General features: G+C 51.1%; 2 protein-coding genes across 3 annotated transcripts in view; one reads left to right on the top strand and one right to left on the bottom strand.

The window, feature by feature from the left end:
* The window catches only part of Trim9 (E3 ubiquitin-protein ligase Trim9), a 258,926-nt gene that overhangs the window by 219,049 nt on the left and 15,297 nt on the right, over positions 1-24,580 (bottom strand). The window lies entirely within an intron of this gene.
* Positions 24,017-24,580, top strand: part of L2HGDH (L-2-hydroxyglutarate dehydrogenase) — a 40,455-nt gene continuing 39,891 nt past the window's right edge. Inside the window, exon 1 of one of the 2 annotated variants that reach the window (XM_070521736.1) lies at positions 24,017-24,201. In XM_070521736.1, the coding sequence (XP_070377837.1) occupies positions 24,111-24,201 (91 nt within the window). In that variant the 5' untranslated portion in view covers positions 24,017-24,110. The remainder of the gene's footprint in view (positions 24,202-24,580) is intronic. The other variant, XM_070521738.1, reaches the window with a different exon arrangement.

Genomic DNA, 24,580 nt, shown 5'->3' with positions numbered 1-24,580 from the left:
CCTCCCAATCATTTCCGTGCAGCGCGAACAGTATAACACCGCACCTTGCGTAGCCTGGCAATGCATGTATACACACCAGGCCACAAAAGTTTGCGGACCGCGGCACCTCAGAAAATGTTCGATTCCCGAGAAACCTGTAGCAGTAGCCGGTAAAGCTACGTACGACAACGTTCTTAGCATATTCCAGTCGAAGCCCGAAATGCAACTACCAGGCTGTACGTTGTGAGGTCGCGGAGATATTCAGCTTTTTCTCCGATTTCATGGTCTGCAATATCTTGTGGCCGGGTGTACGTACAGGCACGTGCAACATGACCTGCAACAGCGATGCCCATCCATGGTCGACGGGACGCCAAGACATTATACAGCTGCGCAGAGACACAGGGTATATTCCAGACCTAAACGTAGCTTCAACTAGTGGTATACTTATTAAACCGCTATTCCGGGTGTCACAGTCACCGCGCAGCCCCTTCGACCACGAACAAGGGTGTTGCGAGTCGTGCTGCACGCGACTAGTGAGTACGTTCTGGCCGAAAGCGAAGTTTGCCTACGCGGCGTACTCGTTCACCGGTGCTGCAGCCACGCATAGCGGCGCCGGCGAAACAGGGGCGGCCTTATAATGCCCCTGCCTGGTTGAACCGCTTAAAAGCTCGAAGTGCAACAATACGCGCTACAGCGAGCCACAGAAATTCGAACGACGGGGAGGGCACGCACGACGCCTGCTTTCTTCCTTTCCCTCCGCCGCGTCTGTTTTTTCCGTCGTTCTATCACGTGGCACAGTAGCGCATTTCGCTTCAATATATGCAAACCAAGTTACTCCCAAGCTTCTAGCGCTTCTAAGTTTAAACCAAGACACTTAATTATTCTTGGCCTATCAAACAGTGGCGCACCCTTTAGGTATATAGCTAAAACGAAAGACGTAGGAACGATCCGATCGCCGTCTGTTGTCGTCGTTACGTCTGTTCTTGTCTTTCTCAATAGCGCTGCTTAGGATCCCGGTACAACGAATTCAAGGAAGTGAGAGGAAACAAAAGCGCGCGCCGCTTCGTTCATTCCCTGTCGCTTACTTTGTTTTTTCTCTCTTTCAGTGACGCATTAATCGGCCAAACAAGTGCGCAGTAATCACACGGCCGACTCGAGGATACTGAGAAATTAGAAACAGCGACAGGCCTTTACAACGCGCAAAAGAGGACGACGCACGGGAAGCTGGCACAGCGACGCTGGACGTTTTAAACGCTTCCAAGTGCACGTAACATTTGTTGAGGCGGAGATTGGAGCAACGTCCGCGATATAGGCTTGACAACTCAAGTAACGTTACGATAAGTGTGTACATACGCTATCAGTGCGCCACACGTACACGATACACTGCACGACATGGAAAATGAAAGCGCGTGTCAACGGTGGGACCGTTATACCGCAACCTGAAGCAGCGAGTCCACGTATACGTATACTTTCTTTTTAAGAGGCAAAGCCACGTGACTCCTTCGCCACCCGATTGCGCGCGACAGTTCTACCGCGCCAAGTATACCCGTCGCAGTGATATGCGCAGGGTTTGCAAACACCTACGTACTTTTTTTTTTTCCCCTTGAGGCAAAGTCACGTGACTCCTTCGCCGCCCGATTGCCCGCGACAGTTCTATCGCGCGAAGTATACCGTCGGAGTGATACGAGCAGGGGTCTGCAAACACCGAGCCCGCGGAGTCGCGACAGTTGACAACATTATAATAATAATATTTGGGGTTTTACGTGCCAAAACCACTTTCTGATTATGAGGCACGCCGTAGTGGAAGACTCCGGAAATTTTGACCACCTGGGGTTCTTTAACGTGCGCCTAAATCTAAGCACACGGGTGTTTTCGCATTTCGCCCCCATCGAAATGCGGCCGCCGTGGCCGGGATTCGATCCCGCGACCTCGTGCTCAGCAGCCCAGCACCATAGCCACTGAGCAACCACGGCGGGTGGTTGACAACATTGCCGACATGTCACCAAATGATTCGATCAATTAAGCAAACCGGCCGAGGGCGCGCACATACATTAGAGCAAAGCAGGCCTGCAAGCGAAGCTCGCGCTCAGATCTGTGCACCCAACTACACGGCGTCGGCGGCGGCGGCGGCCGCCAAATCGCGCGGGCCGTGTCCAACCGACTGGACGACGAACGACCATCAAAGGGACCCGGTGGCCCGAATTATTCATCCACGACTGAGCGAGGAAAAGACGATGGGCGCCATCGCCAGCAAAACGATTAGGGCCCCGCAGAAGGCGAGAGCGAGTTGCCGCTCTCCGCGATTCTCTACAATACACGGGGCCGTGGAAACACAGCAGCAGCCAACAGTCGTGCTGTATATGCATAGATTATGTACACGTGAGCGCCGCACAAACGCACATAAACGGACATTAGATAGAAATGTATCTTGAGTTGCATTCGCAAATTACCCTACCACAACAACAACAACTATTACAAACGAACAAACAAACAAACAAACAAAAACCTCTCACCGTATTGCAGCCACTTTCGAAAGAACGAAGGACGCGTTTCGCGACGCCGTCTTGAAGTTCCCGCACCGACTCGCTGTGACGTCACAGATTTTGACGGTGTTTTCATCGGGCCAGTATAGTTAACTTTTTAAGGAGGAAATATTGACGACACTGCATCCTAAATATATTACTTGACTTCTTAATCGGAAAACATCGAGTGTACATCCTGCACCTGTACTGCTCAGAACGCCGGATGAAAAACTACAAAAAGCCCTCGTTGCCTGGGACGAAAGGGTCGCTCCTGGTGAGGGGCCATTCTAGGACTCGGGGCCTGCCAGATCATAACTGAGCAGAGTCTCAATAAGGTTGTTAGCACCTTGACTGTACATCGTATTCTGAAAGCGACAGGCACAGGACATAGCGAGTATACGCCGAGAACCTGCATACGGAGCGCCACAATATCGTCCCGAAATACAAAGTGCACTGCTTTTAAAGTCTACGACGTCACACTGTCGTAACTGCGTTCACGTTGCACCGCAAAATTAGTAACACTGAACTTTGACCACAATTGTCTCCTGAAGTAATCATCCCGATATAAGCCGCAAAAAGTAACGAAAATAGAGTTATGGAAAATTCAATTAATCAAATATAACTGGAGTCTTACGTTCCAAAACCCCAATCTGGTTACGAGACACGCCGTAGGGGGGAGATTCGGCATTGAGTATACGATTGCCTGCGTCAACCTGCACCTAAGCCGAAAATCACACGAGCATTTTTTTCTTTCTTTTTTTTGGCATTCCACGCACTCCGATCGGAATGACCACCGCGGGGTCAGGTTAGAACCCTCGAACTCAATAGCGCAGCGCTATTACATATACGGCCCCTCGGCTACCGCGGCGGGTGAGCTTTCAACGAAGATTCTATCAGTCTAAACTGAATTGCGCTTTTCCAATTTAAACACCCTTCAAAGAACGCGTCATTGTGTGATGCGGCACAGCTTCGAGTGTAATGCAAGCGGGCTGTGAAAAAAAAAAAAAGAGAGAGAGAGAGAGAGAGAGAGAGAGAGAGAGAGAGAGAGAGAGAGAGAGAGGGGGGGGGGGGGAGGGACAGAGAAAGAAAGCAAGAAGAGGGAAGAGGGACAGAAAAAGAAAGAATAGATCCCAGAAAGCGCGATATATGGGTTTCCCTCCCTGCAGGAAGAATGGGAACAGACGGTCCTCTGCATTGTCATCGCCCCCATTGCCTAACGAAGTGCACGAGTCTGCGCGCGCGCGCGGCGGTGATCGAATTACAATCAATCACGCGCGACTGCAATCCGGCTTTTTTGAATGGGACGCGGGAGGGCATTTTGTTGGGCCGCTCTTGACGGGCGACGCTGATTGCGTATATATACAGGACTCTTTAGTTTCATTGCTGCGTGTATATTACTGGGTTCCATGCAGGGCCCGCGATTCTCTGCGACACCCGGCATTGGGTGGCGGCCCTGACTTCTTTAGACCCGCATAGAAAAGTGACGCAAGAGCCGGATAGCCGTGTCCATGTGTCTACGTCTATATACTGACTCTCAAAATCCGGCACCTTAGTCACCACTTATACGCACCTGCAAACCTAGCGAGGAGGCTCTTCAACGCTTTCTCTGTGACTGTCCTCGCTGCAATTTACAGAGACGATCGCTCGCAATCGCGATAACGCGATTCGACCAAAGGCCTCGAACAGCGGAACTAATATTAGAATGCCGACGTCACAAGGCCACCGCAGCGGAGGGCGACGAGTGCACTGTTGCAGTTTTTAAGGGCAAAAGAATTGGACAAGCGGCTGCAGCCTGAACAGATCTTTACAGTGCTGTGCGGCGACGGTACGCAGTGACAGTATTTAACTGTGATTGTATGTCTGTGCTCCTTTCTTTCTTTATCTCTAGTTTTCTATCACATTACCTCCCCCTCCCCTCTCTCCCCAGCGGAGGGTAGCAAACCGAATCTTCCCCTCTGGTCAACCTCCCTTCCTTTCCCCCCCCCTCTCTCTCTCTCTCTCTCTCTCAGAGTTTTAGAATTCGCAATTTGTCTCCGCGGACTTTATAACGGAAAGGTGGTTGAAGTGAGGAGGCTTTATACCGCGAAGAAAACAATTCATTTATTCCGTAACGCACAACATTCGTACAAAGTCGTATAAAACGAACCCAGATTCGTAAACGTTGCGGAAATTTCGGAAGGTGCTGCCAGATATGTTATCGTAACCGATTCCGACGGGAACCTGCAACGTACGGTTTCCACGATTCAGAAAAGGTGCGGGCAGTATATAGCGCCAGATCCGGTGCGCCGCTGGCATGCAGTACCCACTCGTTGCAAAATTCAAGGGTGCACTGCTGCATCGCGGCGGCATATGCTTTGCCTTGGAACCCAGCGCAATCGAGGAGGATGGGTGGGTGCCGGGGTGCGCGCCCCTGCAACGTGAACAGATGCAGAAGAACAGCAACTTGGTTGGAATAGAATACACCTCTATAGTCGCATCCTACCGTCCATCCTCATCGTCAGACTTCGTAGCCCTTTTTTGGGCGAAGCTACGCTGTTCGCTTCTGGAGGAAAACGTGCGCCCTGGACACATGCTCAATCGAGTTTCAAGGCCATCCAGGCGTTACTGAACCTTTTAAAAAGTACGGGCCTGGACTATAGGCTTTGAGCATGCCAAATTGCTTGCCATATGTGTTACATCCTCCTCCTATCGTCATCGTCACCCATCATGCGCCTCTTTCTTCCCTCTTTCTTTGCCTCTTCCCCTTCCCCCAACGCCGAGTAGCCGGCTAGAGGAATATACCTCAGGCCGACCTCTCTGGATTTCGTATCATTAAACGTCTCTCCCTTGTGCGCCCTGCCAAGGGTTTACCTGCACGGAATTCCCTATGAGCAGAGTATCAGGCTAGATGACGATTAAGCTCGGGCCGACGTCACCGCGTTTCCTCAATAAATTATCATCTCTCTATCTCTCTCTCCTTACCGATAAGGTCAATTTTCCATGCCGAGTCCACCACCGGGCCCCACTTTCTTATTTAAAGAGGAAAACAACCGCAACTTCAGACGGCATACGCGAGACGAAGTAGTGGACCAGGACCGAGCGGTTCACTACCTTTCGCGTGTCCCCATGCGTTCAAACGAAGCGCCACCACCGAGGCAGATTAATCCACACATCAACGGAGAAACAGCGCACGCCGTATACGAAGTGCACGGCGGGCCTTCGCCGTTCTCGATAGGTCCGCGCCCCCGAAGAGACGAAATTCCGGCGAAGGAACCAAACACGCCCGGGGGCATCCGACTTATGCCGGTCTTCTCCGGCGACGACGATAGAAGTCGACGCCGTCTCAGAGCAGAGAGGGAGACTGCGCGGCGTACGATAATAAAAGAAATAAAAGAAGAAAAAACGGAAAAGATAGACGGGGAAAAGAAAAAAAACGAGAAGGAAAAGTCGCGGAAAATGCTCCACACACTCGTCCTTGCCGCGAACCTGATTAACAAATGCGGCAGCGCAGAAATTACCGATTCCCTTTCTGGCCGGAAGGCTATGGAAGGGGAAGCTCGCCTTCCCAGACAGACGAGACGGCGCGCTGGGATGAGAGTAAACACGAGAACACCAAGTAGGAGAAGACGGTTAGGATCCAGGAACCTAGCAGTACCTCCTTTCGATTTCTTTCTCTCTTTCTTGACATCGTCGAGAAAGAGAACCACGGGGACGTTTTGCGGCTGCACAACCAAGAGTACATTACCAAAAAAACAGAAAAAAAAAGGGAAGACCCGGTGGAAGGGAGGAAGGAGAGTCAAGACGGGAGAGTCAGTGGGCACCGAGAGCGGTTAGTCAGGGCGCACCGGCGAGAAAGTAATGTCGCGCATGCGCACACGCCGCGCAGACCTACACACACGCCCGACGCCGCGCAGGCGTCTGCAACGCACGCTACGAAGGGGAGAGGAGGAAAGAAGCAAGCGAGGGAAAAGGGGGGAATGAATGCCGGCACATATTAAATTAAGAAGGAAGCCGAATTAAGGAACCTGCTTCCCGTCGGCGCGCCCAGCTAGCTGCATGCGCACGACGTGCACATGTGCAAGCCGGGAAAGAGCGCTTGGCTTGGCTACTGATGCTGCACGCGGTGAAGGCGAACTTCAAGGGGAGAAGGGGGAAAGTAAATAAACCTAAATCAAAAGAAAAAGAAAGCAGAAATTAAATGACGTGAGGCAGGGAGAAGGCGAGCAAAGTGTAAATTAGGAAGCGCATGCGCGGTAAAGTTGCTTATAGTATACAGGCAGGCCGCAACAGCACAGTTGATTGCTCGTGTCCTCAACGTTGTTGGTTCTCCCACTCTCTCTTAGCTTTTTTTTTTCTTTCTTTCTGTCGTGCACGCTTAACTTGCTTCGATAATTGGGCGCCAAACAAGACGCGTCCATGCCGAAGAGGAACCACGTGACGACGTACAGCGGGAACGAAGAGAAAGAGTGAATAGTGATTCGAGAAATTAAAAGAGGAAACGTGGGAAAAAACAAAAACAAGAAAAAAAAGACATTTGCACAACGCCATTGGCGACACAAGATCGGAACGCGCTCACGCACACAGAGATACACGCACACAAATTGAGAACATGCACCGATGGTCACTGCGGGTGTTCGCTGTGCTTGTAATCGATTGGCTTCCCTATATATTTCATTTCATAAAGTGCATATCTCCCTGGGGGGCGTTTCTGAACCGTCTGCACGACGCCAGAACCATTTAATGCGTAAGCAAACAACTCCGGATACAAAAGCTATACGGTTTCTTTCTTTCCGTCCTCCTTTCTTTCTTTTCTTTATTTCTTTTTTTCAGTTTATTTTTTCTTTTGAGGGGGGGGGGCTATCATGGCGCGAGTCAGAAGCTAAGCGGTCGGGTCCAAAGACCATTCTCCGCACAAGCACAACCCGAATTCGCCATGGCGGCTTGCGGCATTCCCTTAGTGAAGTGTAAGCATTTTAGAGTTCTATACTAGAGGAAAGCTGTACGCGATTACCACGTGCTAAAGCGGTTGTGTACATGTTCATCCCTATTTCAATTATAAACGCTAGAACGTCTGGCCGTTCATGTTCCAAGGTGATATAATTGTGCTTGAATTCTAACAGCTCGCCACGGTCGAAGCCTATATATATGACGGGCAGGATTAAAAAAGAGAAGGTCAACTAGTTACAAGTGTAGCCCTTGCACGTGGATCTGCCCAGTACTGTGATCCGGTTCAGGGGTCGGTGATACGGACTCGGGCGCGTCACACAGAGGGTCCCTTGCCTATACGCCGCCCTAGCGTGCCTAGAACATAGTAGCTGGCCTGCGCTACCGGGGTGTCTAAGCTGACCTAGGCCGTCGTAGTCTGCATCTATCGCCGAGAGTTGCCTGTCAGTGAGCAGGTGAGGTCGGGAGGGTTGAATTAAAACGAATAGGTTTATTTGTAATACACTTAACACTCGCAACGCTCTGTGGATATGTGAGCACACTGCCCTGTCTGAGCACGCCCTATATATCACTGCACCAAAGATCAGCTTTTTAAGCCATCGTTTTCTGTACACTCTTAGAAAAATTTACACCCTTTGGGGCGTGTCTTGTCCCACAACAATAATCGTCATCCGTGCTGCCCGCGTTTCCTTTCTTTAACGCTGCGAGCGCGGTACTTTCCAGTCACGAACGGCATGCGCCTTATCAGTGTGACGCAGCATTCTCGACAGGAAAGTAGCGAGCGCCGAGTTTTCAGGAAAGGAAACGCAAGCAAGGCAGATGACGATTATTGTTGTGGGACAAATATACACCCCAAAGGGTGCAACCGTTTAAAGAGTGTATAGGTCATTTGGCGAAGGACTTCGATTCCCTGCCAATCAGAAGAGACGAAGCGTGTTCGCGGCGCTCCGCCCTTCGACGTCGCACCAACTCGCATAGGACTCCGCCTCTGATGATGCGCAATTGCCCCCGCGGACGGTGGACGCAACCACGAGGCGATTTGAGAATCTGAAGTCGACGCTGTTCCCACGGAAGTCGTCGACGCTAGGGTCCCCTAGCAAACAATTAGCGGGCTATCCGCGACGGTCAGCTTGAAGCCAGTTGAGAAACCTGGCCTTGACGGTCGTTACCGCTTCCACAGAATGCGGTGGTTACCATCACTTGGAAAGGAGCTTCTCTGTTCGCCCGTCAACAGCCAGCGCCAGACAATGTCGTCTCCTAGGTGAGCGCTGGTGAAGGTGTTCCTCCGTGGAAAGCACACAAAGTAATTCTCATTGCCATCTTGAGCTAGACGTAACGCCTGGCCCCACGACACATCCGGGGCAGCCCTTGCTCAGACGGTGTGGCTTCCGCAGCGACCGGCGCGTTGACTTCAGCACGTGAATTCGAGATGATGACTCTCAATATAGAGCCTTACTGGAATTTCGGTACGATACGGAGTCACATTCATGTTCATAAGTTTTCTTTTCTTTTACGCATTAAGACAGCAAAGCTAGAGAAAAAGAAACAGTAGTGCAGGGAACTTGCCCCGCCCAGAGAAAGGTGACGAGCCGCGCTGCATGAGCCGGCGTCTGTACGTGCGTGCCCGACGACGACGAAGAGGCCGCGCCGTCTTCGATCGCCGAACGCAACAGGCGATAGCGGCAACAGGCCGGCGGCAAAGAGACGCGCGGCGGGCTCCTCCGTGCTGGATGCCCCGATACCGACGCGCTGCGCCTCGTGTATACTGCACGTGCTGAATTTGAACTGCTTAAGGCGCACGTTTGCGTTTTGTCAGAATGGACGTACCAAAATAAAGAAAAGAAAACGCTATATATATATATATATATATATATATATATATATATATATATATATTGTATTAATTTTGCAAGAAGAATAAACCAAAATCATGGACCAAATGCACTTGCGAATTACCTTTGCAAACAGCGGTGACGCTCGCAGCGCGATCAAGAAGACAAAACGAGTAACCGCTAAAAAAAAACGAAAGAAGTGAGAATTTGCGCAGGTACTCAGTTTTAATCGATATGTCATTATTTGGTATACCTCAACGGCACATCCAGGACAGCAAAGGGGTCGGCGAAGGGATCAAAGCTGGTGCGAGGGTGGCCCGTAGGTTAAGGCCGCCGAAGCCGGAGCGTTCCAGCCTGAGGGGGGACTTAGGGGGGGGGGGGGGACGGAGGGGGGGGGCGGTACGTGTTCACGTACGAGATGGGCAGTGCGTTATCGAGGACAGCCGACAGCTGCGGTGCGCGGACCGACCATACATGATCACGTTTGCCAAGTTATCTGAGAAGACATGGCAGGCCTAGACACACCACAGGGCGAAGTATAATAGCTGTATCAGTCAACCGACGTCATAATTATCTGTTTCCTATCATCATTTATCTGAAGAGGCGCCGCAAGTATGAACATCTATGTATATACTGCAAAGCACGTTTAATATGGGCCGTTGAAGCCCACAGTTGTTGCCTATCCTCTGAATATACATCGCCGTTCTCCGCTACTGGCCAGGTGGGGTATTCTGCAAGGGTCCACCTATAGTGGACTGTCCATTTCGGCCGCTGCTGATTGGACGCAGCTGTACGAGCGACGAATATACGAGCGGCGCTCTAGCCAATCAGGAACGGCCGAAGTGGACAGTCCATTGGGTGGACTCTTACAGAATACCTCCCCAGGACAGTGGAACGTATACCGTGCAGCTGAGCCCTGTGCATACGGTCGCTGTCTCCAGTCTATCCGTTACGCATACTTTCAGAGGCGAAAAGAGAGTTTAATTAGCCGGATACGCTAATCGTTCCAATGCGCTCCTGACGGCACGACAAAAAAGCCTTCGAAAAATAAAAAAGAAATAGAAAGACACGCTCCTATATAGAGAAGCCGCGCGCCAACCAGGTAGATATGCACAAGCTTCACGCACTCGTACGTCAAAGCCTTGCTGATCGACGGAGCGTCGAGGCGAGACGGCGCGTGGAGAGCGCCACGTCCACGGCACGTGCAGGCTTTGCGTGCGCACGCGGCGGTGGCATCAGCGCGCGCGCGGGCGTTTGTAAACACACACTCAACCAACCGCCAAAGCCGCGCATTGATTTTCGGCACACACTTTTTCCGCGCGAGAATCGGGCGTCGTTCTTCAATGGAGCGAGCGTGTTTTTTTTTTTTCCTATACCATTACCGAGAGGAGGAGGAGGAGGAGGAGGAGGAGGGAGAGGCGCCGCGCACGTATGGTTAGCTGTCACGCAAACGGCAGCGGCGGCTCCGCAATTAATTTTCGCCGCTCATTGGCAGCGAGCGGCAGGCGGGGGCCCGCTTCTGGAATCGTCCTTCCCGCCGCCGCGTTGCAGACGATTCTATATTCGATTCATGGGCGCCGCCATCTTGGGCTGCTAAACAATTTCTATGTTTTATTGGAAGTAAAGTGACGTAACACGGTCATGAAAGGCCGAACGCATTCATACAACTATTTTCCTGACAGCGAACCGACTGTACTAACGTACAGTTCGTCGTTAAGGGCACAAAACAGCAGCGTTAACAGACCAAGATGGCGGCACCTAAACCCTTTCGTAAAACAGTCGATAGCGCTCACCTGAACGTTTTCTAGTACAGTGCAGTCGGGCGCCAGCGATCGAGCGAAACTGCGCAAATACGATGTAAGTACAGGTGACTTCGCGGGACTATGGATTGCACTTAGTCGTCCGCAAAGGCTCTTCGCTGCATGCCCCGCCCCCCAAGCGAATGGCGGAGACGAAATTTAGAGGGGAGAGGGGCAGAGGTTTGGGGCTGGAATTGCACAGCCAGAATGAACACTGTTTCGCGGCGAACGCCCTGTTTAGGATGCCTTTGCAGCGTTCTCGGCAAGCACAACCTGCCGCTCTATATACCTGTTGTCAGGATTGGGGGCTCAATCCCATCGTCCGTGGTCTTTTGCCAAGATTGGAGTACGGCATGTAGGGGTTGAAGGACGGACTTCCCGGATGAAATACCAAACTTGGGAGGATTTATTCTACATTATATACAGGGGCGGTGAGCGTCAGTAACAGTTGTACAGTCATTACGGGCCGGCAGCAACTCGGACGCTGCGGCCCGCGGCAAGAAGTTCGAGAGAGGTGAATCAGGGAATCAGGGCATGTCCCAGAATGCTCAGGTCTCTCTGGAAGGCTTCTTATAAACCCTTCGGGCACTGTAAGTCACGTCATGTTTGACCAATGGGAGAGTCCGCTCCGATGACGCCACTTTCAGCCAATGGTAGGCGCCCGTGTCGCGGTGTCACACCTGGCGGCTCTCTGTGGTCTTGCCTCGCAGACTGGCAATGCACTTCTAACGAGGAGAAGGGGAGGGCTGCTCATGCTCCATTGTCGGATGCCCACCTGCTAATCCCGGCGGCGCACGAACTTGTTGGCACGTGAACTTGTTGCCTTAAACTTGTTTGCTCGGCCGCTCCTCTGGAATGCGCTTTCCTGCTTCTGCATTCCTCAATTAGCTGTGCTGCAATCCGATGTGCTCTGGGGAACTCGAAGTAATCGCAGGAAACAGCTCCATATCTAACAGGCATGAATTCGAAGGTAGCTGGCCCATGCCGTCGTCCAACTTATTTACGCTGAGATCGTTGATGAAGTGAAGAACTGTTTCTCATCGAGAACGAGGAAAAGGGTTTATTTACAGAAATTAAATCAGTCTAACATGACTGCTTGAGAAAAAGAGTATCAGTCCAACATGACTGCATGAGAGAAGTGAATCAGTCTAACATGACTGCTCAAGAGAAGTGTCCTCAGCATTCGCACAACCACAGTTTTTATACACTCGATCCGCCGGTCATACGACGCGGCGACTGTTCGTTTACTCATCACCAACTCGCCGCTGCTCTGCAGATCAGTTTACAGACACAAAGGCACACACATTCCGATGCCCAAACGACGGTGTTGCAGGGGTGCCGTTCCGGGAATTATCGGTGCCGCTCGGGGGTCGCTCGTTGTTCCGTGCCACGCCGAAGCGTGAGAAGCACAAAAATACGTCGTTCCCGCGGCAGCTTGTCCATGCGTGTCAAATCAGCTCCGCGTTGGGGAACTCCGGAATCATTGTTCACGCACCGAACTAGTTCCGTCACAATGTCGAAGGGGCTGGAGGAGGGCGGCGGATTCCAGCGCAAAGGCCGCTTCTTCGAACGCCTCCCAGCTGCAGTGATGGAGAGGGAGAGGTGCGCGTCGTGTCGCCCTGTCGTAACTGTGTGGCAATCTTGTTTCGCAGCTCGCCATTCTTAACACTGTATAGCTCAGTGCTGCGTTAGGCTGCTGAGCGCAAGGTCGTTGGTTCGATACCGGCAGAGGCCCGCCCGCATTCCAATGGAGGAGGAATAAGAAGAAAAAAATGTTTAAAGCCGTTTGTGAACTTAGATTAATAGGTGGGCGTTAAGGAATCCCAGGCTCGGTAAAAATAAATACGGAGTTTACCACTATATACAGCATGCCTCTATGGTCAAATCGTGGTTTTGGTGCTTATATAAAACCCCAGAATTATTTTTTTTATTTCTTCTGTCGGCAAACCCACGCGCCACACGAACGCTCGTGCGAGTGTTTATTTAACAGCATATACCAACAGGTAGGAAATCACGAGGGACAATGTACTGTCGTGAAAATGGACTTCCTAACCTATATAATGTAACTGTTACAGCCAAAGTTAGGTTATGGGTTCGATGTTGTGTAAGCGGCATCGACGGAGTTCGTTACGGGCCAGACTTCCCCAGGCGTGTCATAGATTTATCTTTAAAATTCATCGACGACCTCTTTACTACAGTACTGTTTGCCCTCGTAAATTACTTCTGTCAAAAAATAACATGTTTGTTCCTGCCTCTAACTTCGATTTGCTCTTGCTGTGGTGGACACACGACCTGTTGCCGTGACCAAAACCTCTATTGAAAAACTTCTAAAGCATTTACAGAGCAACATATAGGAAGCCGCGGCAGCTAGCATTAGCGAAGTTTTTAAAAGAAAACAATACGAAAACAACACAGTCTACAAGATATGATTTTAGGAACTATATTGTTCGGTCGTTAGAACTCTCTAAATAGGTCTCATAATCACCGTGATTTTGTAATCTTTTCGTTTTTTATTTTTTGTCCTTTGAACAGATTTGGCAATGTTAGCTGGCACACGCCGTATTTGCAGTAACGGATGTTGTCACCGTTTTATTACATAAACAAAACATAAACAAACTGCCAGCTGCGATATCCGTGAAGCGCACGGCATAGCCATCACGAGAGCACCCCGGAAATCAAAGTACAAACAAGAATTGTGGCCAGATGCGACGACGCCATAACACGACGACTGGGGATGCCTCGCATTCAGGGTTTGTGGAACGTGTGCCAGATTTTCGCATGGAGAGCTCTATCTCGTGTATCTACCACAAGAACTGGTAGCCAAACGGCGCTCAAAAGGTTTCCTAACTTGAATTACGAAATACCGAAAAACATCCCTCGACTGCACAGTAGCGCAAACTATGCAAGCGCACGAGGCAGCACATTCTAAAATACAAAAAAAACACGCAAAAATGACGCCCAGTCCGAAGCACGCCCGACCCTGTTAACTAATTATTCTAAAACTGCATTAAATAGAGAAGAGATACGAGCTTCGCTGCACAAGAGGGGACGCAGAATGCGACAAATCAGTTCGTGAAAGGGAATAACGGCAAATACAATTTTATATATTTATTTATTTATTTTACAAGTACTGCCAGCCTTGTTACCAGGAGTAGGCATGTGGAAGAAACAAGTATGAAATAAGATCGAACAAGATAACAGACACTGAACAAGAATCTGCATAACAAACAACATAAGAGAAACCTTTTCGCAATCATGATTTGACTGGCGAAAACGATTTTCTCTTTCGTCACAAACCTTCCTTCCCCTAGCGGACCACAGCGGAACTGATCTGCCATATTCTGCGCCCCCAAGTGACTACGCGTTCCTTTCTAGTCACGCTTTAAGCAACTTCCACAGGCCCCTCTGAGGAAGAAAGACTTGCAGAGACAAAATATACATATATTGGGGCTGTTTGAGCTCTGAACCAAACTATATATGAGTGACCGCAGAACTTGAGGTAGATGAGCGTCGCAGGAACAATGGATGTCATAACCAAGAGTTGCACAGCGCGTGTCACATAGTTTGTGGATGGTGCGAGTCAGTCATTCGGCTAGACAATCAATCAATCAATCAATCAATCAATCAATCAATCAATCAATCAATCACAATGTCATTTCCAACATGATAGTTGGGGGACAACACAGGCGAAAAGCGACCAAATGCAGTTTGAGGATGCCTGGGGGGCCCATATACACAAGGCTGCCCCTACACATTAATTTGTACACGTAGCGTACACAGAAAGCAGCTTACATAGCATACACAGGAGTTTAAAGCAGCGAAGAACGAAAAAAAAAACGAAAAGGATTGATATAATATAGTTTTAGCAAGCGTAGTAGAGACAGATACGTTTAACAGTCTGCACGACTATCGCGGTCACAGCGTTTGTATAGCTCATTTCGAAAGCCCTGTCGCCTGAAGCTTGCTCTGCGAGTGTCGTTACCTAACTCGGGTCGTTGAACTCTTCGCTGCTGATGAAGCACACCCTCAGGACGGATATATGCCGGCCGGTGACGTAATTTCCCACGGAAAAGAAGCCAGCGGAAGACGCTAGTCAAAAAAGAAAAAAAGAACAATAATAATAAAAAAATTTAAGAAAACACCGCCTTTGGGGTAAAACAATATTGTATTCAACGCTGTTTCGAATCAACCTTAAATTGCGGGGGTGTCATAACGTCCCGAAACTGCACAGTGCATTATGAGGGACGTCATAATAAAAAATTATAGGGTTTTACGTGCCAAAACCAATTTCTGATTATGAGGCACGCCGTAGTGGAGGACTCCGGAAATTTCGACCACCTGGGGTTCTTTAACGTGCGCCTAAATCTAAGCACACGGGTGTTTTCGCATTTCGCCCCCATCGAAATGCGGCCGCCGCGGCCGGGATTCGATCCCGCGACCTCGTGCTCAGCAGCCTAACACCATAGCCACTGAGCAACCGCGGCGGGTGGGACGTCATAATAATGTGAGGATTCCGCGTTTATTTCGACCACTGCCTGCGGGGTTATTAAGCATCGAACCCCGAAATATGGAACACAAATGTTACTGTTCGTTTCCTTTTCTTTCTTTTCTTTTGCATTCCGCCTTCATCGATATGCCACCGCGGTCGGGAATCGCACCCGCGACCTCGTATACTCAGCAGTGCTACAGAGCCACAGAACCACTGCGGCGGGCGCAGCCTCAGCTACGTGGTAAAAATGGTCGGGGTACGACGGAGGCACAACTAGAACACACTGGGAAATAGTTTACACCTTTAGAAGTGAATAAGGGCGTAAATACGCCATAACTCACACCGTTAACCCCTTTTTGGCGCTACTGTTCCTTTTTTCTTCCTTTATTTCTTTAAAGGATGCGGGAGGTGGTAAGAAGGTTTGAATAAAACCGAATAAAAAAAGGCGCGCTTAGAAACGAAAAGCTATTTTCGCGACCTACAAATGGATATCCCCCATTAAACCATTCGTCCAAATCAAACCTTCATTCACTGTGACAGGAACAACGGGAAATCACATCACGCCCAGCGCCATGCAAGGCGTCGTCGAGACACAGCGATGGCGCGCAGGCAGGCGTCTCTTCGGCTCGTCAAAAACGAGTAGGAGGAGAAGAAGAAGGGGGTGGGGAGGAGGGGGGGGGGGCGAGCTTCTCGAACCGCAGGCGGCGCGCCGACCCCCCAGCGCTGAACACGACCGCGCGTCGTCTCTCCTCCGGGGCCGGCGCTACGGCCCGCGGGGCGTCCTATTAGCGGGGGCCCCTATTGATACGCACAGGGCCCGGCCGGCCGGCCCGTCCGTATATGTAACCCTCGCGCGCTCGCTGCGGGCCAGGCCGACCTAATGGGCAGAGCAAACAGGGCAGCAGGGAGCCCTCGGGGTGAGCGAACTTCCCTTTCTGAGCCACTCTCCGTGACGTCTCGCTCGTCGGCACCAATTTCCTCCCTCGGAATTCCCGCGCCATCCGCGCTTCTCGCGTTTCAAATTGGACAAAGGCCGGGCGGCGCGGACAGGCAACGCGACACCGCCGCAGCCCGCGCGACCGGCAAGACGCGGGCGAAGGGAGGCGGCGGCGGCTGCAATCACAACGGACGTCTGCCACTTCGGCATCCACACTGCCGCCCGGGGCGTGTTTGCACGGCGAAACTGTCTCTCTCTCTCTCTCTCTCTCTCTCTCTCTCACCTCGAGGGTCCTGTTTGCGTCACCGACGAGTCTGACGCTAGGTGACGCGGGTTAGCATGTACGCTATGACCGCTACATATATTAGAGAGCTTTAGTTTAGGGGACGCAAGTGGCTTGCGTACGCAACTGGGGGCGACGTTACTGCGCATGCGCAGACCTGGGCGTAGAGGTCTGCGCATGCGCAGTAGCGTCGACCCAAGTTCTCGGGTACCCAAGCCGCTTGCGTCCCCTAATCTAAAACTCTCTATTGGAAAGTTTTAGGTAAGGGTACGCAAGCGGCTTGCGTACGCAACAACTAGGGTCGACGGTAATGCGCATGCGCAGAGCCAGGCGTCGGTGTCTGCGCATGCGCAGTACCATGTCTCCTAGTTTCTGCGTACGCAAGCCGCTTGCGTCCCCTAATCTAATAAGGAGGATACAAAGGAGAGGAAATACAGGGAGGTCAGCCAGTGTAAGTACCGGCTGGCTACCCTGTGCTGGGGAAAGGGGTAAAGGGAATAAAAGGAGAAAGAAGAAGAGGAAAGCAAATGGAAAAAAGAGAATTCACGCAGTAACGCGAAACCGTAATCTAAAGCTCTCTATTGTAAGAAACGGGGGTATGAACGAGGAACAGCGACTGCGGGCACGTGGGGCCCCGAATGCGCGAGGAGCGCCGACGAAATTTCCGCGAAATTTCCATGAACTTCCGTTTTGGCGACATCGGATACGCCATCTACCGGCAGGGCACAACCTCCTTGTGCACAACAATACAATAGCGCCGAAGAGTATCGGGTGATGCCTGTTCATGTAGTATACGCACAGGCGTATCAAGGATGACCGCTCCCACGCCTCTTCGTATACTTTGGGCAACGTCTAAGAACAATACGCGTATATTACCGTGTCACATAGAGACCCGTATATTCTAACGGCTTACTTAGTTTTCCATTCTCATCATCTGTCGTGGCGAGTAGAAGATACAGACAAATGAGCTGCAAGTCACGTCTTCGGGTACATACGCATTAGTTCAATGTTTCAAAGGACGACAAGTTTGAAGGTAATAAAAACAATTCAAATCTGATGTCCATTTCCTTTTGGTCGCCAAGGACGAGTCTTATCTCGTCCATTTTCCTTACGTATGTACTGGAAGACACTAACAGGCACGAAATTAAAAAATTACCGACGATTACGTTACTTCCTAATGCGAAATTTGAGCGCAGCAAATAAGCTCACACTTCCAAACGGATTGTCTGTAAACTGTCGCGGGAAAGCATTTGTTGCACCCTGACTGTTTGCGAGCCTTTGTTTGCGTTTGGCCTCGGCCTCGGCCGCGCGAACGGTAGAGTCTTCTCTGCGACGGCGATGAGCTTCTGCTTCAGCCTCGCTTACTGCTGGTTGCTCTCGACGGCGGCGATGAGCCTCCGCTTCGGCGGCGCGAACGGCAGGGTCTTCTCGGCGGCGGCGCTTAGCCTCTGCTTCGGCGACGCGTACTCCTGGATCATCTCGACGGCGGCGACGGTAAGCTTCTGCTTCGGCGGCACGCACCTCTGGATTCTGACGGCGACGGCGCTGGGCCTCTGCTCTGGCAGCTCGTTTAGCAGCAGCAGCAGCAGCAGCAGACGGAGGACTTCCATCGGTCGTCTCGCTCATGGCTCAGAAAGAACTGGCAGATAATTTCGCAGTGGCGAACGGCAGCGGCAATTTCGGCTCGGGCGGTGCACATATACAGATCCGCCGCCACCGATCTGGCTCTCTGATTGCCACCGCACAGGGGTTGCATTGGAGGAGGAGCGAAGAAAGGAATTAAGTTCGAGCCGGCGCTTTGACAACCGGAGACTCGCAGGAAGAGGGGGAGGGGGGCGGCGTGTACACCCAGCGGCAAACGATGGGGGCAGAAGCGCGCGCAGCAAGCGGACAACACGATAAAGGGAGGAGGGAAGAGATAGCAGCGACTGACTGATGCCGCTGACGCCGATAGTGAGTCAACCCCAGCTGCGGAGTTGGTTTCAGGGACAACGCCGCCGATGCCGACACAAACAATATGATACCCTCGCTTCCGCAGCGCTAAGAACCAGGTCTAGCCGTGGGAAGGTGGTCACGTATTCGTCGACGTGCCGGGGCCTACGTGAAATAACCGGCGCGTCGGCAACTGAAGAGCACCCTATCCGCCACACAAGAACAGGGGGGGGGGGGGTACCCTTTCCTCCTCTTTCTGCATGGCGGCGACGGTGTTCTATGCAGTCACGTTATCTTGACTCTCTAGCGGCGTCAGCGGCATCCAGCGGTATCAGTCGGTCGCTGCTAGCGCTGGGGGGATGAAAGGGGGGCGGAGCTGGTTACGAGGCCGACGACGCGAAACCCAGGAACGGACGCCAAAGAGCTGCGCTCTAAAAACAAATTCTCTCTCAAAACACAGTTTGGTATTAAATGACTTCGTTTGGTACGAGCAACAGCGCATGTATTTAAATTTTTTTTGTGTGTGTTGTTTCTCTGGGCACACGTAGCGCTACGTACAGACCCTACGGAGAGAAAATTTTTTTTTTTGAATTTGAAATTTTTCTCAGTTATTTTTCAGGAAAACATTTCGGGCGTGCAATTGGGCTAAGTCGCCGCGGTAACCACGCAATTTATCTTGAACTTACAAGCTGGTCTCACACGTAGCGAATGCACACGACGGCACTATACACGGCAAAATATTTTACATCCTTTAAAGGATGTAAACGGCATGGCCACAATTAGTACATGACCGGGGTTGTTGGAGAAATATGGGAGAGGCTTTTGCCCTGCAGTGGGCGTAACCAGGCTGATGATGATCATGATGAAAGCGAATACGGGCGTTAATCGCTCTATAACACACGCCCTTACACACCCCCCCCCCCCCAAAAAAAAAACAAGGGGGGGGGGGGTGCAAGGTTGCGAATCATGGACAGACGTACGCCCGCATTCGCGTTTACAGTCAGGGTGTAAATTATTTCACAGTGTATGCGCGGACCGGGACGAAGCAGACGACGCAAACAGCGTCCTCATTGTTTCTTGTTTCGTCTGCAACGTTAAACCGCCGTAAACTGCACTCGCTAACCACGCAATTAAAGGCTACGCCACGACGCCAGCGACATACCCGCCGAAAAAAAAAAAAAAACATACGACGCAGCTGCGCTGTCACTGCCGCGTTCTCTGGCCACACACGAGCGCCGGTCGCAAAAGCGAAAAGAAAGTGATGCGAATAAATAAGTACGTATATAAAGAAAACGCAAGAAAGGACCTTCGTCCTCGTAAGCCCCGACCGGACGGGCATACCGGTAAAAATCTCCACGCGATAACCAGGACGTCCTTCAGCGGGCGACGCAGCCAAAAAAAAAAAACACCCGGCGACGCGGAAGGCCTCGAGCGTTCCACTTGCCCTCATGATATGCGCGCGCAACTCAAGTCGCGCATAAACACTGGGCTGCTTTTTTACCTGGCGAGCATATGGCAGCGCTTCGACGGAGCAAGTCAACGAGTTTCCGGTGCTTTTTTTTTCTCCCCTTTTTGACACTGCACAACTATGTCGCCTCGTTTCTCTCTCTTTTTCACTCTCTCTCGCTCTCTGCTGTACTCTTTACTGCGACACCGTTTCCTATATAGCCCGCATTAGGCAGAGTACATCAGACGACTTGAATACGCCATCTGACTCGGAATGAAAAAGAAAAGGATAAAGCGTACGATCGTAATAGCAGCGCAATGGACGGACACGAAGAGACCGCACAAGCGCTTGCGTTTTCAACTCAAGGCTGCGATGGGGGGGGGGGGGGGGAGGCTATCATCATGGTGCCCCGAGGCCACAAGGCTTACCGCGCAACAAATACGTGCGCAGTACAAAGTGGAACGCGGCAAAACGAAAACGGACCGGACGGAAGCAAGGTCTATATTATACAAGTGCATCTATACGCACCAATCACGAATGGTTTTACGAATATGATCCAGGCACGCACACTCCTCCTTTGTGAGAAGCACAGACGCAACGCGGTATAACAGAAGCCGAACAGAGAGAGAGAGAGAGAGAGAGCCAATGTTCGTCGTCATCCAAGGGCTTTCACCACGAATGGAGCGGCGAATACTAAGCCGGTGAATGCTAATACTAAGGCAGCGAACACTAATAAAGCAGCGTATACGTTACACCCTGGTACGTATCACCAAATGCCGAACTACGGGAAACAAATAAAAATATTCATTGCCGACGGTTGACAGTCACATTTTTGTGGAAACAAGTAACGACATATCGACAATTTCATCAATGCGATTGCATGCGATGTTTGTATAACAATGCAGTCTTTTTCTTTTTTTTTCCTGCCCTGTTTTGCTTGCTTTTTGATCGAGTATGAGCCATCTTCTGTATAAATGCCTATCGCCTTCGCCGCACGCCACTGTGTTGCTCTGTGAGCTGGACTCCTCAAGCTGTCTTTACAGCTTTTTACCTGTCCTCCTCGCAACCTTTGTTTTTGTTGCGGAATAAGTTTCAATGTCAATTTCAAAATAGTTACTCCCTGTTCCCGCGATTCTCACATACGACTCGACGCAAAACATAAGTCGCGTTCTCAGTCGGATATGTATAGTCCTAAACAAGCAGCTACAACCATCTTCTTTGGATTCAGAGCTGTTCAAGGTGATGCCCGTGCGTGGCGGGGTTCGTACACGTCTTCGCCTTCACTGCATCACCGAACGCTTGAGAACATTTCAACGTTTGACACCGTACACTACAGTGACCTCATTCGCACTCTCTGGGACCTACGCTTCTACGTGTTTTTTTTTTAATTTTTCGCCGACATTCTCTAGTTCGGCTGTTGGCAATGGCAGGTGTTTTTACAGTCAGTGGACCGTGATGGATCGCCACAGTTGGAGCGCTCCGCGGAAATGAGATTCCAGTCGGCGGCGGCACTACATCCGGCCAAGGCTGTCCGGAGCGGACGCTACGACAGCTCGCCGCGATAATGCAGCGCCAGCTGCGCGGAGGCAAGCGAGATAGACTCACCTACGGGAAACGTATCGTGCAGTTTTCTCTACTAACCATACTCGAGGGACATTTTCGTGTTTTTTTTTTCCTTACGCCCTGCTATGTTTAAATACAGCTCCACACACACACACACACACACACACACACACACACACACAAATAAACAAAGACAAGAAAAAAGACCAACTTCCTTGCCTACATATCTGGCCACGGAGACATTTGTACAAAGCAACGTTAAATGTTACTTGAGTTAAAACTTAATTCATTTGCTAGATAATTAGTAATCAGTATTTCTGAAGTATTCGCAACAGAAAGCTCCCTCCAGTGCATCAAACACTTTGGAGGTATCAAACTCGGCGTAGCATATCTGGTACGTTGGGCCTTACAGGGACTTACCACAAGGCATATGTTGTAGAGAGAGAGAGAGAGAGATGAGGAGGAGGAGGAGGACAAAAAATGGGCTTCAAATAAAGGCACGTAGTCTTGTGTGATATTAGTAATGCACCAATCGGTGCGCGCATCTATTGTACAACATCCAGTCCACTGGTACGCTGTATAAGAAAGCGTACGCTCGCCACATTCAAAGTAAAACGTGTATGGACGTTGTGGCGCCCGTGCGGATGCATGATCACAAAACTAAATCCACAGCAACAGCGATTACATAGACTTAACGTCTTTGAATGGATACCAGGTAGAGGGCCCTACATTACATTTACAGAATATATAAGCTGCATGCGCATTGATTCTAAGAGGCACCGGGGTGACAAGTTATTTTCTTTGCCGATGACAGAGGTTGATTTCTAGTTAATCTGATAGCCAGGCATTTCATGCTTTGGCCACGTGATTGTGGTGCCCAGTCTTCTTTATCTTAGTTTTAATAATACGTTTTATTCTGAATTGGCGGGCGTACGCGTTCTTCTAGCATGTCCTTGCCTCGCCAAGGAAGGAAGGAAGGAAAAAGTGGAGAAGGAAAGGCAGGGAGGTTAACCAGTTTAGCTTAACCGGCTTAACCGTAAGGCAGGTAGAACGTTAAGACGGAAAGGCGTCCGCTTAGTTACCCTACACAAGGGAAAGGCGACGAGGGAATACAAAGTATGGGAGAGGGACAAACAAGCATAACGAGCCCACTACAGATATGCCACAGAGACGTTCGAAGGCAAAAGGCAACGTTGCGAAACCACAACCGAAGACTCCACAATCGTGCGCGCCACAATTAACTGGAGAGTTTTTCGCGCTTCGAAAGCTGTGTGTGTGACCGCTACTGGACGAAATCGAAATCAACCCCCAACCGCCCCTCCCCCGGGAGGCGCAGTGTATCGCATCCAGAGCTGCACTGGTACGAGGGAGCTTCTGAGAGAGAGAGAGAGAGAGAGAGAGAGGCCACACAACACTGCGCCGCCACGGGTCACGATCCTCACAACTCATCTCCGCAATGCATCCCCCTCCCCCCGTCTCCCGGCCCGAGAACGTCACCGCTGCAGCGTTGCCAATGGTCGCCAGTAGAGGGATATCACGTGACCGTGGTGAACGCAGAGAAATAAATAATAAAAACGCGGGAAAAGTGGCAGGCAGGAGGGGGGAGGGGGGGGCTGTTGCGTGCAGCGAGAGACGCGTTCTCGCACACGGTGCGGACTCCAGCGACCGTGACCGAGGGCTTATCGGCTCGCCCCGCGTTATGTGCACACACACACGTACGCACAGAAACCATGTTCGCGCAGTTCGTGCGGCCAGCCCGCCACGATAAGTGCGCGGTGCCCAAGAGGCGTAACTGGCCTTTATCTCTGCACCTACAGGGCACGAAAGTGAAGAAGGGAGGGAGGGAGGGGGGTCCTATGTACGTAAAAGCCCTCGAAACGCGCGCGCATACACACTACAGGCCCGCTGACGGTTCGAAGAAAAACTGTGCCGGGTGGAGCTGAACGGACGGCGGGCACCGCGCGCGCGCTGCCAATCAAAAGGAACGCGTGGCTGCCGAGCTCGATAGCGGCGCCTCCCGTAGTACCTCTTCCCCGCCGAGCTCAATCTACCGTGAACTTTTTTTTTGTGCCCGTAAAAAACGAGCAGACGACAGACAGCGTTACGGGAACGAGAGCGCCGATTTCGGCTCGAGCAGTACTGGTCGTTAGCCCAGAGGCGTCTTCTAATATTCCCTCTCACTTAAAGTCAAAAAAAGTCTTTGGGCCACATTGTCTCGCGAACAGCTCTACCAACCTGACGAGCACAACAGCCGCGGCTAAAAAAAAAAAGAAAAGAAAAGAAAAAAAAAGAAGACGAAGATAAGGATGTGCGCCAATTTCTTCGCAAGCGGAAGCAAACCAGTACCCGCCCGCAAGTGTCGGCACACAGACACATCTTGGTTACAGAGCACCGCGCAACCACAATGGACATGCAGCAGCCTTTGGTGCCTTGCTTACCGAAGCCAATCCGTCAATATCCGAAGCACTCAAACGACGCGTTCCACGACTATTCCCGTGAGTATCAGGCGAGGAACCGTTTTTTTTGTGAGCGACTATTACCGCTCGAGGGGGGCAAGCCTGCGCAGTGCGGTTCCCTCAAACTGAGAGGCGACAGAAGCCTTCCCCAACTGCCCGACGGCCGCTGCCACGTTCTGGGGAAGACAGGGAGGTGGCGGCGGCTATACATGACGACATCTTGAGCGCGAAATTTCGCTTGTCTGTGCACACCTTCCCCGGCCGACCGAAACCACGAGCGTTATTATAATGTCCGGTACGTCTTACAGCACAGAAGAAGACGACACATGAGACCAGACAACAGGGCAGTTATCCACCTGCCGTCTGCATGGTCTGTCGTCTGCTGGGTTATGTGTCGACACACAAGACCGGACGACAG

Source organism: Dermacentor albipictus, chromosome 7, assembly GCF_038994185.2.
Source record: "Dermacentor albipictus isolate Rhodes 1998 colony chromosome 7, USDA_Dalb.pri_finalv2, whole genome shotgun sequence".
NCBI classification, from domain to species: Eukaryota; Metazoa; Arthropoda; class Arachnida; order Ixodida; family Ixodidae; genus Dermacentor; species Dermacentor albipictus.
This window is presented reverse-complemented; position numbering and strand designations above follow the sequence as displayed.